The 15,614-nt window shown below is 42.9% G+C and overlaps 2 protein-coding genes across 3 annotated transcripts in view; both read right to left on the bottom strand.

Annotated features, from left to right (window-relative positions):
- Positions 1–375, bottom strand: part of LOC120048350 (DNA repair protein XRCC1-like) — a 29,469-nt gene extending 29,094 nt beyond the window's left edge. For both annotated transcript variants that reach the window (XR_005477003.1, XM_038994253.1), the window contains exon 1: positions 10–375. Coding sequence is in view for 1 of the 2 variants with exons in the window: in XM_038994253.1 (XP_038850181.1) it covers positions 10–60 (51 nt within the window). In the remaining variant the exon portion in view is untranslated. The remainder of the gene's footprint in view (positions 1–9) is intronic.
- Positions 376–1,214: 839 nt separating this feature from the next.
- Positions 1,215–12,525, bottom strand: LOC120047138 (sialic acid-binding Ig-like lectin 13). Its single transcript, XM_038992674.1, has 7 exons — positions 12,381–12,525; positions 10,131–10,520; positions 9,022–9,333; positions 7,990–8,262; positions 7,389–7,488; positions 6,950–7,097; positions 1,215–1,232 (listed from the first exon to the last, which is right to left on the bottom strand). The coding sequence occupies exons 1-7, from the start codon at positions 12,523–12,525 to the stop codon at positions 1,215–1,217; spliced, it is 1,386 nt and encodes a 461-aa protein (XP_038848602.1).
- Between the last annotated feature and the right edge of the window lie 3,089 nt (positions 12,526–15,614).

Raw genomic sequence — 15,614 nt, 5'->3', positions numbered from 1 at the left:
ACAACTTACATTGTCTTCGGTGCTGCAAGACACTACGTGCTTGAGTTTTATCTCCGGCATTTTGCGCTAGTCACTTGACTGGTCAAAAACGTGATGCCGCTTTATTTGTGTTTTTTCAGCTAATCAAAAGCTCTACGCTTGCTAGCTAGTTAGCAATTGCCTGGGTAGCAAACAATGGAACACGTTCATAGCTAGTTTATAGAAAGCAAAACGCCTCTAAATGCTTAATAGAAGTACCCTGTTTGACATTTCTGTGTTTTATGCATTGTATTTGACTTCCCTGTGAATTTGATTCTAATGTAAAGGCGAACAAAAACAGTCGAAACGTATTTGGAGGTTGAACCGTGCACCCTGAATTTCACACCAAAATCCCTCTCAATTCACAACCTCTGATGTAACATCCGGTTGATATTTCGTTTAGTCAATCAAAACAGTTGACGCTTATTCTTCGTGTGGTTTTACGGCCGACTAGACGCTTTGTTGCGTATTTCTGCCTTTAACAGTTCGAAAAGAGCATTGCACATTGTTCACAAAAAAGGTAAATGGGGAGAAAAGGAAATTGCACCACCATCTAACCCTATATATACAATATGTACCACTATCCCCACAAACCCCACCACCCCTTCCCACTACTTTGGCCCCAACATATCCTACACTAGGCTGTCGGCCTGGGTACCTGGAACCTCTTCTCAGACCCCCCTGTAGTTCTTCTGCCTAAAATATCTGACCCCCAAAAACTTCTCTGCTGGTTGTTTCAGAACCCACTACGGTGTTTCGGGTGCCAAGTTTATGGTCGTGTTGCAACAGTATGTAGGAGGGAGATTCTGTTGTATGAAAAGTGTGCAGAAAGGCAAGGAGTGTGTCGTTTCGGTGGTGAAAGTGGTGTTTCAATTGTGGGGGTGGCCATGTTGCTAGGGATCAGAAATGTCCTGTGCGGTTGAGACAGGTGCAATTAGTGCAAAAAGTGTCATATGCTCTTACAGGATTTTGTATGATAGTGTATATTGCAACCAGTATGGGGGTATACTCTGCCACTTACTGGATTGTATTTCATGTTGGTGGTAAAACAAAATATTAAAAAGAGAGAGTATACATTCTTATCAACATTAAAAGCACAGAAAAAAGCTTTATTTAGTCACATGAATATAGAACCAGAACATACATATGGCAGAATATGAAATAGCTTTTTAGTGTAGTGAAGAATGGCTTTTGCTTTAGTAACCATCAATCCTCTTGAGTACAGGGTCAAGGTGGGGGGAAGAAGAGGGGCACGTATATAAAACACATACAAAGGTGTGTCTAACACCTTTATCATCATCGCATCATACAATCATGTTCATCCCATCTAGAATATCATTATACAGACATTATACATGTAATGATGCAAAATGTACTGCACGAAATAGGTGAATATCATGTGTGGACCATTATCTTCATCAGCCAAAAAGTACAGTGGCTTGCGACAGTATTCACCGCCTTGGCATTTTTCCTATTTTGTTGCCTTAAAACCTGGAATTAAAATGGATTTTGGGGGGGTTTTATGATTTGATTTACACAACATGCCTACCACTTTGAAGATGCAAAATATTTTTTACTGTGAAACAAACAAGAAATAAGACAAAAAAACATAAAACTTCTGCGTGCATAACTATTCACCCCCCCCAAAGTCAATACTTTGTAGAGCCACCTTTTGCAGCAATTATAGCTGCAAGTCTCTTGGGGTATGTCTCTATACGCTTGGCACATCTAGCCACTGGGATTTTTGCCCATTCTTCAAGGCAAAACAGCTCCAGCTCCTTCAAGTTGGATGGGTTCTGCTGGTGTATAGCAATCTTTAAGTCATACCACAGATTCTCAATTGGATTGAGGTCTGGGCTTTGACCAGGCCATTCCAAGACATTTAAATGTTTCCCCTTAAACCACTCGAGTGTTGCTTTAGCAGTATGCTTAGGGTCATTGTCCTGCTGGAAGGTGAACCTCCGTCCCAGTCTCAAATCTCTGGAAGACTGAAACAGGTTTCCCTCAAGAATTTCCCTGTATTTAGCACCATCCATCATTCCTTCAATTCTGACCAGTTTCCCAGTCCCTGCCGATGAAAAACATCCCCACAACATGATGCTGCCACCACCATGCTTCACTGTGGGGATGATGCTCTTGGGGTGAATAGAGGTGTTGGGTTTGCGCCAGACATAGCATTTTCCTTGATGGCCAAAAACCTCAATGTTAGTCTCATCTGACCAGAGAACCTTCTTCCATATATTTGGGGAGTCTCCCACATGCCTTTTGGCGAACACCAAATGTGTTTGCTCATTTTTTTCTTTAGGCAATGGCTTTATGGACACTCTTCCATTAAGCCCAGCTCTGTGGAGTGTACGGCTTAAAGTGGTCCTATGGACAGATACTCCAATCTCCTCTGTGGAGTTTTGCAGCTCTGCAGCTCCTAGACCTGGTCCGTGAGATTTGGTGGGCAGCCCTCTCTTGGCAGGTTTATTGTGGTGCCATATTCTTTCCATTTTTTATAATGGATTTAATGGTGCTCCGTGGGATGTTCAAAGTTTTGGATATTTTTTTTATAACCCAACCCTGATCTGTACTTCTCCACAACTTTGTCCCTAACCTGTTTGGAGAGATCCTTGATCTTCATAGGTCCGCTTGCTTGGTGGTGCCCCTTGCTTAGTGGTGTTGCAGACTCTGGGGCCTTTCAGAACAGGTGTATATATACTGAGATCATGTGACAGATCATGTGACACTTATGTGACTTCTGAAAGTAATTGGTTGCACCAGATCTTATTTAGGGGCTTCATAGCAAAGGGAGTGAATACATATTCACACACCCATTTTCCATTTTTCATTCTTTCAAATTTTCTGAAAAAGTAATTTTTTTCATTTCCCTTCACCAATTTGGACTATTCTGTGTATGTCCATTATATGAAATCCAAATAAAAATCTATTTCAATTACAGGTTGTAATGCAACAAAATAGGAAAAACTCCAAGGGGGATGAAAACTTTTGCAAGGCACTGTATGTGCACTGATGAAGTAGCTAGGGCTGCTAAGCCTACAATTATGTACACAAAAGATATATATATATATATATATATATATATATATATATATATATATATATATATATATATATATATATATATATATATATATACACTACCATTCAAAAGGGAAGTATGCTTGGGGTCACTTAGAAATGTCCTCGTTTTTGAAAGAAAAGCACATTTTGTGTTCGTTAAAATAACAGCAAATTGATCAGAAATACAGTGTAGACATTGTTAGTGTTGAAAATGACTAGTGTCGCTGGAAACAACTGATTTTTAATGGAATATCTACATAGGTGTGCAGAGGCCCATTATCTCAACCATCACTCCTGTGTTCCAATGGCACGTTGTGTTAGCTAATCCAAGAATATCATTTTAAAAGGCTAATTGATCATTAGAAAAACATTTTGCAATTATGTTAGCACAGCTGAAAACTGCTGTTCTGATTAAAGAAGCAATAAAACTGGCCTTCTTTAGACTAGTTGAGTATCTGGAGCATCAGCACTTGTGGGTTCAATTACAGGCTCAAAATGTCCAGAAACAAAGAACTTTCTTCTGAAACTCATCAGTCTCTTCTTGTTCTGAGAAATGAAGGCTATTCCATGTGAGACATTGCCAAGAAACTGAAGATCTCGTACAACGCTGTGTACTACTCCCTTCACGGAACAGTGCAAACTGGATCTAACCAGAATAGAAAGAGGAGTGGGAGGCCCCGGTGCACAGCTGAGCAAGAGGACAAGTACATTAGAGTGTGTAGTTTGAGAAACAGATGCCTCACCAGTTAACAACTGGCAGCTTCATTAAATAGTACCTGCAAAACACCAGTCTCAACGTCAACATTGAAGAGGCGACTCCGGGATGCCGGTCTTCTAGGCAGAGCTGCAAAGAAAAAGCCATACCTCAGACTGGCCAATAAAAAGAAAAGATTAAGTTGGGTAAAAGAACACAGACACTGGATAGAGGAACATCCCGGAGTCGCCTCTTCACTGTTGACGTTGAGACTGGTGTTTTGCGGTTACTATTTAACGAAGCTACCAGTTGAGGACTCTAATGTACTTGTCCTTTTGCTCAGTTGTGCAACGGGGCCACACACTCCTCTTTCTATTCTGGTTAGAGCCAGTTGGTGCTGTTCTGTGAAGGGAGTAGTACACAGCGTTGTACAAGATCTTCAGTTTCTTGGCAATTCTTCACATGGAAAGCCTTCATTTCTCAGAACAAGAATAGACTGACGAGTTTCAGAAGAAAGTCTTTGTTTCTGGCAATTTTGAGCCTATAACCCACAAACGCTGATGCTCCAGATACTCAACTAGTCTAAAGAAGGCCAGTTTAATTGCTTCTTTAAACAAAACAACAGCTTTCAGCTGTGCTAACATAATTGCAAAAGGGTTTTCTAATGATCATTTAGCCTTTTAAAATGATAAACTTGGATTAGCTAACACAACGTGCCATTGGAACACAGGAGTGATGGTTGCTGATAATGGGCCTCTGCACGCCTATGTAGATATTCTATGAACAATCTGCTGTTTCCAGCGACAATAGTCATTTTCAACATTAACAATGTCTACACTGTATTTCTGATCAATTTTATGTTATTTCAATGGACAAAAAAATTGCTTTAAAAAAAAAAAACAAGGACATTCTTAAGTGACCCCAAACTTTTGACCAGTAGTGTATATATATACAGTTGAAGTTGGAAGTTTATATACACTTAGGTTGCAGTCATTAACCTCGTTTTTCAACCACTCCACTAATGTCTTGTTAACAAACAATACTTTTGGCAAGTTGGTTAGGACATCTACTTTGTGCATGACACAAGTAATTTTTCCAACAATTGTTTACAGACAGATTATTTCACTGTATCACAATTCCAGTGGGTCAGAAGTTTACATACACTAAGTTGACTGTGCCTTCAAACAGCTTGGAAAATTCCAGAAAAAAAAAAAAAAAAAAATCCAGGCTAATTGACATCATTTGAGTCAATTGGAGGTATACCTGTGGATGTATTTCAAGGCCTACCTTCAAACTCAGTGTCTCTTTGCTTGACATCATGGGAAAATCAAAAGAAATCAGCCAAGACCTCAGAAAACAAATTGTAGACCTCCACAAGTCTGGTTCATCTTTGGGAGCAATTTCCAAACGCCTGAAGGTACCACGTTCATCTGTACAAACAATAGTACGCAAGTATAAACACCATGGGACCACGCAGCCGTCATACCGCTCAGGAAGGAGACGCGTTCTGTCACCTAGAGATGAACGTACTTTGATGCGAAAAGTGCAAATCAATCCCAGAACAACAGCAAAGGACCTTGTGAAGATGCTGGAGGAAACAGGTACAAAAGTATCTATATCCACAGTAAAACGAGTCCTATATCGACATAACCTGAAAGGCCGCTCAGCAAGGAAAAAGTCACTGCTCCAAAATCGCCATCACATACCCAGACTACCGTTTGCAACTGCACATGGGGGCAAAGATCATAATTTTTGGAGAAATGTCCTCTGGTCTGATGAAACAAAAATAGAACTGTTTGGCCATAATGACCATCGTTATGTTTGGAGGAAAAAGGGGGAGGCTTGCAAGCCGAAGAACACCATCCCAACCGTGAAGCACGGGGATGGCAGCATCATGTTGTGGGGGTGCTTTGCTGCAGGAGGGACTGGTGCACTTCACAAAGTAGATGGTGTCATGAGGAAGGGAAATTATGTGGATATATTGAAGCAACATCTCAAGACACCAGTCAGGAAGTTAAAGCTTGGTCGCAAATGGGTCTTCCAAATGGACAATGACCCCAAGCATACTTCCAAAATTGTGACAAAATGGCTTAAGGACAACAAAGTCAAGGTATTGGAGTGGCCATCACAAAGCCTGACCTCAACCCAATAGAAAATTTGTGGGCAGAACTGAAAAGCGTGTGCGAGCAAGGAGGCCTACAAACCTGACTCAGATACACCAGCTCTGTCAGGAGGAATGGGCCAAAATTCACCCACTTATTGTGGGAAGCTTGTGGAAGGCTACCGAAAACGTTTGACCCAAGTTAAAAAATTTAAAGGCAATGCTACCAAATACTAATTGAGTGTATGTAAACTTGTGACCCACTGGGAATGTAATGAAAGTAATAAAATCTGAAATAAATAATTCTCTCTTCTATTATTCTGACATTTCACATTCTTAAAATAAAGTGGTGATCCTAACTGACCTAAGACAGGGAATTTTTACTAGGATTAAAAGTCAGGAATATTGAAAAACCGAGTTTAAATGTTTTTGGCAAAGGTGTATGTATGTAAACTTCCGACTTAAACTGTATATATCATTTTAAAGGAGAGAAGGATAATGTTAATGTGCCACTTAACCCATTTGGTATAATTTTGCATAACTACTTGGTACAGTATGTATAATAATGCAAAATGATATCAAATGGATATGATATCGTTGTGCTTGTATTGTTATACACTGCAAGAGCTCTCTTCCACTCCATGACATAGCTCTGGTCCAAGCCGTTAGTGCTAACGATCTGGACCAGAGCTATCCATGACATACCTCACTGAGAGATGAACTCAGATGATCTCTAGGTAGATAGCTGTTTCAGTATTATTGTCATTGGAGGCAGGGCTTTGTCTGTCTCTTGTTCCTCTGTCCACTGTTCCCCCTTGACTCTCTCCTCCTCTTCTCTCCCCTCCTCGTCTCTCACCTCTTCTTCTCTCTCCCCCTCTCCTCTCTCCACCTCGTCTCTCCCAACCTCGCCTCCCCATCGGATGTGTCTGAGACACGACATAATGTGGTTAATCAGCCATTCAATTGGATATTTATGTTTCAATGGATAATAAAGCTATTGTATTGCATGGTATTGTAACATACCCATTTACAAGCAAAATTATATTTTTGGTACAGAACAGTAGGTGTACCTGTTTGGTCCGGACGAAAAGAGGGGTGCAGTTCTGGTAAACCAGCTGGTAACTGCCATTGGTGTAGATGTTGGTGACCTCAGTGCAGTTGATGTAGAGGGGCATCCGATCCTGGTAGATCCCCATGTCCCCAGGATACACCGGAGGTCTGCAGGTCAGCACACGTCTTAAAGAGTTTGGATTAGAGAGGACATGATCATGAAACATCTACTTTTAAGATTTAATATTTCTCCTCTTGGAACAGTTTTACATGTGAATGAATAGTTCCTCTTTCATAATTCTATTCAATGTTATCTTAAATGAAACAACATATGTTTGATGTACTGGTATGTAATTTGGTTTTTCCAAGTTTGTAAGACATCTGAAGTAACTGAGGCACAATGGTGGCAGACGTTAGAGAAGTCAGAGGCAAGCAACTCTCAGAACATATGTTTCTTACTTTCCGGACCTCTTTCGACAGCAGAACAGGAGGAGTAGAGAGAGGAGGAAGGTGGCCAAAGAGATGCATACTGCAGGTATCACTTTCCACAGCAGAGAACCTGTCAGTCAACAACAAAAACACAGCTATGTAATCTAAAGATACCACTTTTTTTGCTCTTCAACCTTCAGCAAACAGATTATCTTCTTATCTTATATTATACTGTATTATTATACTATATTATTGGAACAGGTCAACCAACCAGTGACATTGCAGGAACCATTCATACATTTGTAAGGATAATCTGAAAGAATAGACTTTAGCGACCTTGAACGATTCATGCTTAGTATTTCACCCTCATATTTTACTCACAGTACAGATGCTTCCTACAATACACCATGTATAATGTGTGTGCATCTCAATTGTGTTTCCCTGTTTCCACATGTCCTCGCCTTCTTCTCAAAATACATTGGAGGACAAGGTCAGAGGATCCTTTCCTCTGACCTTCTCCTCCAATGCGTTTTGAGAAGAAGGCGAGGAGAGAGGACATGAGGAGTAAAAGAAATACAATTAAGATTTACCCATGTATTTCTCTTGTGTGGTGTGGTGCCCCAATGCTTACCATCCTCTGCTTGAAGCAGTGTGTGGGAGTCGTTGCCCAGTGCATTGATGGCGAAGCAGACTACCCTCAGTGGAGTCTCCATGTGGCCCTTCAGCGTGGCTGTTAGTGTACCGTTCTCTGAGCCTACTGATGTGTTGTAACTGTATGGTGGAACACTACCGTTGACACTCCAGGTTACGGCAGGCCGGGGGTTGGAGTCTACAGAACAGCGACACAGAACCTCCAACCTCTCCACAACACAGTAGGAGGAGAGATGGAGGATGGCAGGCTTGTCTGGGGGATAGAAGAAAGGAGAGCGAGAGAGAGAGCAAGAGAAAGAGAGAGAGCATCATGGAAGGATCAGGGACGTTAGAGTACCTGGGATCTACTGGAAAGGGATCTGCCCTTACAGGTTGTGACACCGTATTTCAAGAACAATGTATCATCTCAATTCAAAATATTGTTCTTGTATCACAATGTAAAGTGTACAACTGTACAAACAGCAGCCGTTTAAATCCATACGCAGGAATTGGAAGCAAAATAATCGATTAAACATTGACTGTATAGAATGCTTACATTGAATGTTTAAGGAAGTAGATTTGGACTCTGCCCGTCCAATTAGGTTCTGGGCTGTGCAGCGGACCCTCATGTCTCGGGTCACATTGTACACCCGGACCGTAAATGTGCGCTGGTGAAGGTCTACAGTTAGCCCATGTTGGGTGTATGACCACCTGTACTCTGTCACAGGCGGGTCAGCTTTACAGGAGCAGGCCAGTAACACGTTCAACCCCTCCTGGACAGTCAAGGTATGGACCTGGACTGTAACATCTTTTGGAGAGACTAGAGGAGAGATGCAATAGCAATCAAGGCCAGTATTCATAAAGCATCTCTGGAGTCCTGAGTTGGAGTCCTGATCTAGGATCAGCTCCCCCAGCCTATAAAATATTTTTCATTAAGTAAAATCTGATCCTAGATCAGCACTCTGAAACACTATGAATATGGGCCCTAGCTTCGAATTGCAAACGATCATACATTTATATAGAAAGTACTTACATGTCACATGGAGCTCCTTTACGGTGTATACTCTTCTTCCTCCTGGATATACTGCTTCACACCTCATTCTGGGTTTGATGCGGTACGATGCGATAAAGGTGAGAGAGGTCCGTAGCGTAGGCCCCTGACCCTGGGGCCGGAGTACATGCGGCTCCCCGTACTCGCTGCTGTTCTCCTGAGCTCCTCTCTCCCACCGCCACTGGAGGGTGGGGGCCCGGGAGGGACAGGAGTAACTGATGCTGCAGTTTAGTGACACCATCTGTCCTTCTGACGCTGCCCTCACACCGCTGATCACTGGGAGCTCTGGGGACTCTGTCAGTGAGGGGGACAAAGAGAGATAAGAACTGACGTGATGAACATAGTCTAAATGGGGATAAAGGAAATGTTTAGTCCATTAGCATTAGGGATAATTCAACTCAGGTTGTGTAAAAATTGGTAGATTGGTGTATTAACATGAGTCATATAAAATAACCCTCTTATCACGTATTAAACATGTTAACAACGAAAAGGATAGCAGTTACTTTATCTCTATATAATAACAGATGAGAGGCAGAGATTCTGTTAAATAACAATAGATACACTGAGAGTAGAAAATATTAAGAACATCTGCTCTTTCCATGACATAGACTGACCAGGTGAATCCAGGTGAAAGCTATGGTCCCGTATTGATGTCACTCGTTAAATCCACTTCCATCAGTGTAGATGAAGGGGAGGATTTTTAAGCCTTGAGACATGGATTGTGTATGTGTGCCATTTAGAGGGCGAATGGGCAAAACAAAAGTTTTAAGGGCCTTTGAACGGGATATGATAGTTTGTATGAAGAACTGCAACGCTGCTGGGTTTTTCCACTCTCAACAGTTTCCCCTGTGTATCAAGAATGGTCCACCACCCAAACGACATCCAGCCAACTTGACACAACTGTGGGAAGCATTGGAGTCAACATGGGCCAGCATCCCTGTGGAACGCTTTTGACACCTTGTAGAGTCCATGCCTACACGAATTGAGACTGTTCTGAAGGCAGAAGGGGGTTGCAACTCAATATTAGGATGGTGATCCTAATATTTGGTATACTCAGTGTATGTAATTATGTGCAATGAGATCCCTCTCACCTGACACAACGATGTTGACACTCCTCGCCTTCCCCCAGTCTTTCTGTCCATGGCCCTTCAGCGCCAGCTGATAGACATTGGAGTCAGCCAGGTGGACCCTGTCAATCATTACAGAGCAGTCTCCATCGTCCGTGTTTCCCCGTAGGGATGTCCGGCCCTGGAACTCCTTGCTGACCGTGGATTTGTCATCCGAACTGAAAGCTGTACTCTGCAGGAAGAAGATGTGACTATTGCTGTAGCGCAGCCTCACGCCCACCTGCCTGCCCAGGATGGAGTGAGAGGCTGGAGGAGTGAAGGAGCAGGGGATGACCACGCAGGAGCCTGCCAAGGCAGGGACAAGGTTTGGGACAGAGGGCACTGGGGACACAGCATAGGTGTCCTTCCAGAAGCCTGTTGGTATGAAGTAGCAGAGAAACATGAGCTATACCAAAAGTTAAAGCCCTGTAGTGCAACAATATGACTTGGCAACAATGTGACTTTGCAACTACGTCACTGTCTGGTAGATGTGAAGAAGATACTGTACAAGTAAAAATAGTAGCACCACACTATAACAGAACAGAAGTAACAAATAGCATCCTACAGACAACTACTCCTATCTAAAACTAAATCTTAAAGTCATGCTATGGAGGAAGAACATTGTGTTCACAGTACAATCAATTATCAATGAACAATGAAATGAAATAGAATTGTACAAAATTTAAATAATTACTCTCTGTCCAGCTGTTAGTTGCCTGGTAGTCTGGCACAATGTGACATGGTGGGACATTTCACAATAGAGTTAAATTAAGAAAAGGGGAAGGGGCATGCTTCGTTTTGCTTTGCTTGCATTATCATCCTACTGTACGAACGTGGTCTCTGTGCTTTAATTACTTATTTTGGCACCCTTTATATTGTTGAATACACAATTGCATCAGTGAATGGATAGAATTGTACAGAAGTAATTTTCCCTCTTTTTATAATAGTCCTGGGCCTCAATACATGGGGCAAACTGCTCTGCAGCTCATTTTCGTCATATCTACAAATATATATATTTGTCAACATATCCCTTACTTTATGTTAAAATGACACAATATAAAACTGGATCACTGGTCAAATCTCCATGTTGCATCATATGTAATGTTACGTCAATGTAAGCAAGTGACCAACTTACAGTTAGTTGAGGAGTTGTTAAGATAAGAAATGTGACTATCCCTATTATCCTAGTGATAAGGCTCTTCACATTTTAAAACATGGCAGTTAGTATTTAAATATAACATCATAAGCAACTCACCAAAGATCACAGTACACAGCAGGAGCATTCTGTCCAGACACATGACTAGAAGCATGCTCAACAGACACAACAGGGGGAAGGATGGTGTGAAGGAAGAAGAGGCGAGGAGGAAGTTGTTTGGATTTCATAATGTCACGGTGACAGGAACTTATTTTAAGACCCCTAACAATTTCCCCAATAGTTGAAAATACTATATAGTTAAGCTAACACATTTCAAATAAAGTACGTCTCATATAATATCGGAATTTGTAATGATATTATCGTAATACATAGGCCTATAAAACACTCCTTGGCTGACACACCACTTGTTATTGGCTTATGATCTTGCCTATGCCGCTTGGTCATCGCTCATCCATATATTTATATGTACATATTCTTATTCCATCCCTTTACCTAGATTTGTGTGTATTAGGTAGTTGTGGAATTGTTAGATTACTTGTTAGATATTACTGAACTGTCGGAACTAGAAGCACAAGCATTTCGCTACACTCGCATTAACATCTGCTTGCCATGTGTATGTGACCAATAAAATATCATTTGATTTTGATACATTGTGTCTGCGCAGTGCACGGGCCAAGGTGAAAATACAGTAAGTGTTACGTCCGTCGTTGAAAGGAGACCAAGGTGCAGCGTGGTAGGCGTACATTTTACTTTATTTTCAAATGACACCAAAAAACAACAAAACACGAAACGAACGTAAAGCTCTGTAGTGCTAAACAGCAACTATACAAAGACAAGATTCCAAAACTGAAGGTGGGAAAAAGGGCTGCCTAAGTATGATCCCCAATCAGAGACAACGATAGACAGCTGCCTCTGATTGGGAACCATACCCGGCCAACAAAGAAATAGACAAACTAGAATGCCCACCCAAATCACACCCTGACCTAACCAAATAGAGAAATATAAAGGCTCTTTAAGGTCTGGACCGCGGACCGTCGCTGGAGGCTCTGGACTGCGGACCGTCGCCGGAGGCTCTGGACTGCGGACCATCGCCTGAGGCTCTGGACTGCGGACCATCGCCTGAGGCTCTGGACTGCGGAACATCGCCGGAGACTCTGGCAGGCAGATCGTCGCCGGAGGTTCCGGGCCGTGGATCGTCACTGCAGGCTTCGGGCCATGGATCATCACTGGAGGCTTCGGGCCATGGATCATCACTGGAGGCTTCGGGCCATGGATCTCCACTGGAGGCTTCATGCGTGGAGCAGGCACAGGACGTACTAGGCTGGAGACACATACTTGAGGCCGGGTGCATGGAGCTGGCACAGGATATACTGGACCGTGGAGGTGCACTGGAAGTCTGGAGCATAGAGCTGGCACAACCCGTCCTGGCTGGATGCTCACTTTAGCCCGGCAAGTGCGGGGTGCTGGCACAGGACGCACTGGGCTGTGAAGGCGCACTGGCGAAACAGTGCGTAGATCCGGCGCAGGATATCCTGGACCGAGGAGGCGTACTGGAGACCAGGAGCGCTGAGCCGGCACAACCCGTCCTGGCTGGATTCTCACTTTAGCCCGACACGTGCGGAAAGCAGGCACAGAACGCACCGGGCTAAGGGTACGCACTGGAGGCACGGTGCGCAGAACCAGAAAACATGGTATCTGAACCGTGACCAACTCCTCATCATAATTACAGGGAATTGGTTCTTGTTCCCACCTTTGCTCCGCTCGCCACCCCTTGTGCCCCCCCCCCCCAAATATTTTTTTGAGGCTGCCTCTCGGGCTTCCGTCGTCTCCTTGATTCCTGGTTTCGTCGCCGTTCCTCTCTCGCTGCCTCCACCTGCTCCCATGGAAGGCAATCCTTTCCGGCCTGGATCTCCTCCCACGTCCAGGATCCTTTACCGTCTAATATATCCTCCCATGTCCAAGATGTCTGCTCCTCCTGGCCTTGCTGCTTGGTCCTTTGGTGGTGGGATCGTCTGTTACGTCCGACGTTGGAAGGAGACCAAGGTGCAGCGTCGTAGGCGTACATTTTACTTTATTTTCAAATGACACCAAAAAACAACAAAACACGAAACGAATGTAAAGCTCTGTAGCGCTAAACAGCAACTATACAAAGACAATATCCCAAAACTGAAGGTGGGAAAAAGGGCTGCCTAAGTATGATCCCCAATTAGAGACAACGATAGACAGCTGCCTCTGATTGGGAACCATACCCGGCCAACAAAGAAATAGACAAACTAGAATGCCCACCCAAATCACACCCTGACCTTACCAAATAGAGAAATATAAAGGCTCTCTAAGGTCAGGGCGTGACAGTAAGTGATGATCCTACAATCGTATGAGAAGAATAACTGTTAATACAATCAGCCATTTTAAAAGAGGCCCATCACCCCTGAGACGGAGGATTCCACTGCCGACTGTAAGTGACATATAAAGACATCAGCAGTTGTGTGTGTGAGGAGATGCATGAGGACAGGTGTGACTCACACTCATGCTGTTAGCTGTTTCCTAACACCACTAAATCTCTTCTCTTTGACTACCACTCATTATTAGCTATAGGCCGTTGCATTCATGCAGGGTAAACAATCTTATTTTGGCATAAATGTAGGTTGATAATGTAGATTGTACAATTCTATAGAAAGTTCATAACTAATAAGGTAAATAAATAGTATGACCTGGGTTACAGAACATTATTTTTAACCTTCCAACAAAGTTCCTATTACTAGTTTTAAAGAAATATACTGAATAATGTCAGTGCACAAGCCAGGACAAACAACATTGCATGGAATGTTTTTCATGTAAAGCTGTAGTTCTGAAAAGAACTATGAAAAACAATGTGTTGAGAGGTCAAGATCAAGGTGAATAAAATTAATAAATGTCAGAAAGACTCTGCATGACTAAAGATCAAGAGGGAGAGGGTTCAACCCGTTATAAAGAAGCAAAATAAGCAGTTACTTGGAAATAAAAAAGTTAATATATATAAAAAATAAAGCAATTCAAGCTCCTAATACAGGAAAGGTAAGGTGAACAGCAGCCAGACTGCAGACAAAACAAAAAGAAAGGAAAATATCACTATTTTATTTGTTTATCTTAATTGTGCATATAGAGTGAGATGGTAGACTGGAGCACATGGTATCACTCTAAGCACAATACAATCCGTTTTGGGAAAGGGGCCAATTGCAAAGTTGACTGATGGATATTCTGTATATCCCTTATATTCTACATATAAATTTAACTTCGTAAATTGGTCTGACCAATCGGAATCCGCGCTTCAAGATTGTTTTGATCACGCGGACTGAGAAATGTTCCGAGCAGCCTCAGAGAATAACATCGATCTATACGTTGACTCAGTGGGTGAGTTTATAAGGAAGTGCATTGTAGATGTTGTACCCACTGTGACTACTAAAACCTACCCTAACCAGAAACCGTGGATGGATGGTGGCATTCGCGCAAAACTGAAAGCGCGAACCACCGCATTTAACCATGGAAAGAGGACTGGGAATATGGCCGGATGTAAACATTGTAGTTATTTCCTCCGCAATGCAATCAAACACGCAAAATGTCGGTATAGGGACAAAGTGGAGTCGCAATTCAACGACTCAGACACGAGATGTATGTCGCAGGGCCTACAGGAAATCACAGACTACAAAAATAAAACCAGCCACGTTATGGACACCGACGTCTCGCCTCCACGAAACACCTTCTTTCCCTGCTTTAAGGATAATACAGTGCCACCGTCATGGCCCGCTAACAAGGACTGCGACCCCACCCCCTTCTCTGTGGCTAATGTGAGTAAAACATTTAAACGGGTTAACCCTCGCAAGGCTGCTGGCCCGATGGCATCCCTAGCCGCATTCTCGGGAGCATGCTCAGACCAGCTGGCTGGTGTGTTTATGGACATATTCAATCACTCCCTATCCCAGTCTGCTGTCCCCAAATGCTTAAAGATGGCCACCATTGTTCCTGTACCCAAGAAGGCAAAGATAACTGAACTAAATGACTACCGCCCCGTAGCACTCACTTCTGTCATCATGAAGTGCTTTGAGATACTAATCAAGGATCATATCACCTTCACCTTACCTGCCACCCTACACCCACTTAAGTTTGCATACCGCCCCAACAGGTCCACAGATGATGCAATCGCCATCACACTGCACACTGCCCTATCCCATCCTGCCAAAAAGAATACCTATGAAAGAATGCTGTTCATTGACTACAGCTCAACATTCAACACCATAGTACCCTCCAAGCTTATCATTAAACTGGAGGCCCTGGGT

Source organism: Salvelinus namaycush, chromosome 5, assembly GCF_016432855.1.
Source record: "Salvelinus namaycush isolate Seneca chromosome 5, SaNama_1.0, whole genome shotgun sequence".
Taxonomy (NCBI): Eukaryota; Metazoa; Chordata; class Actinopteri; order Salmoniformes; family Salmonidae; genus Salvelinus; species Salvelinus namaycush.
This window is presented reverse-complemented; position numbering and strand designations above follow the sequence as displayed.

Bases quoted from the DNA above. Each gene is read 5' to 3' on its own strand.
- LOC120047138 (XM_038992674.1), bottom strand. From the start codon at position 12,525: ATGATCCATGGCCCGAAGCCTGCAGTGACGATCCACGGCCCGGAACCT. The intron at 8,263-9,021 runs GTAAGTACTTTC...TCTATCCCCCAG, and splicing joins AAAGGAGCTCCATGTGACAT to ACAAGCCTGCCATCCTCCAT. The intron at 7,489-7,989 runs GTAAGCATTGGG...GTTGACTGACAG, and splicing joins ACTGCTTCAAGCAGAGGATG to GTTCTCTGCTGTGGAAAGTG.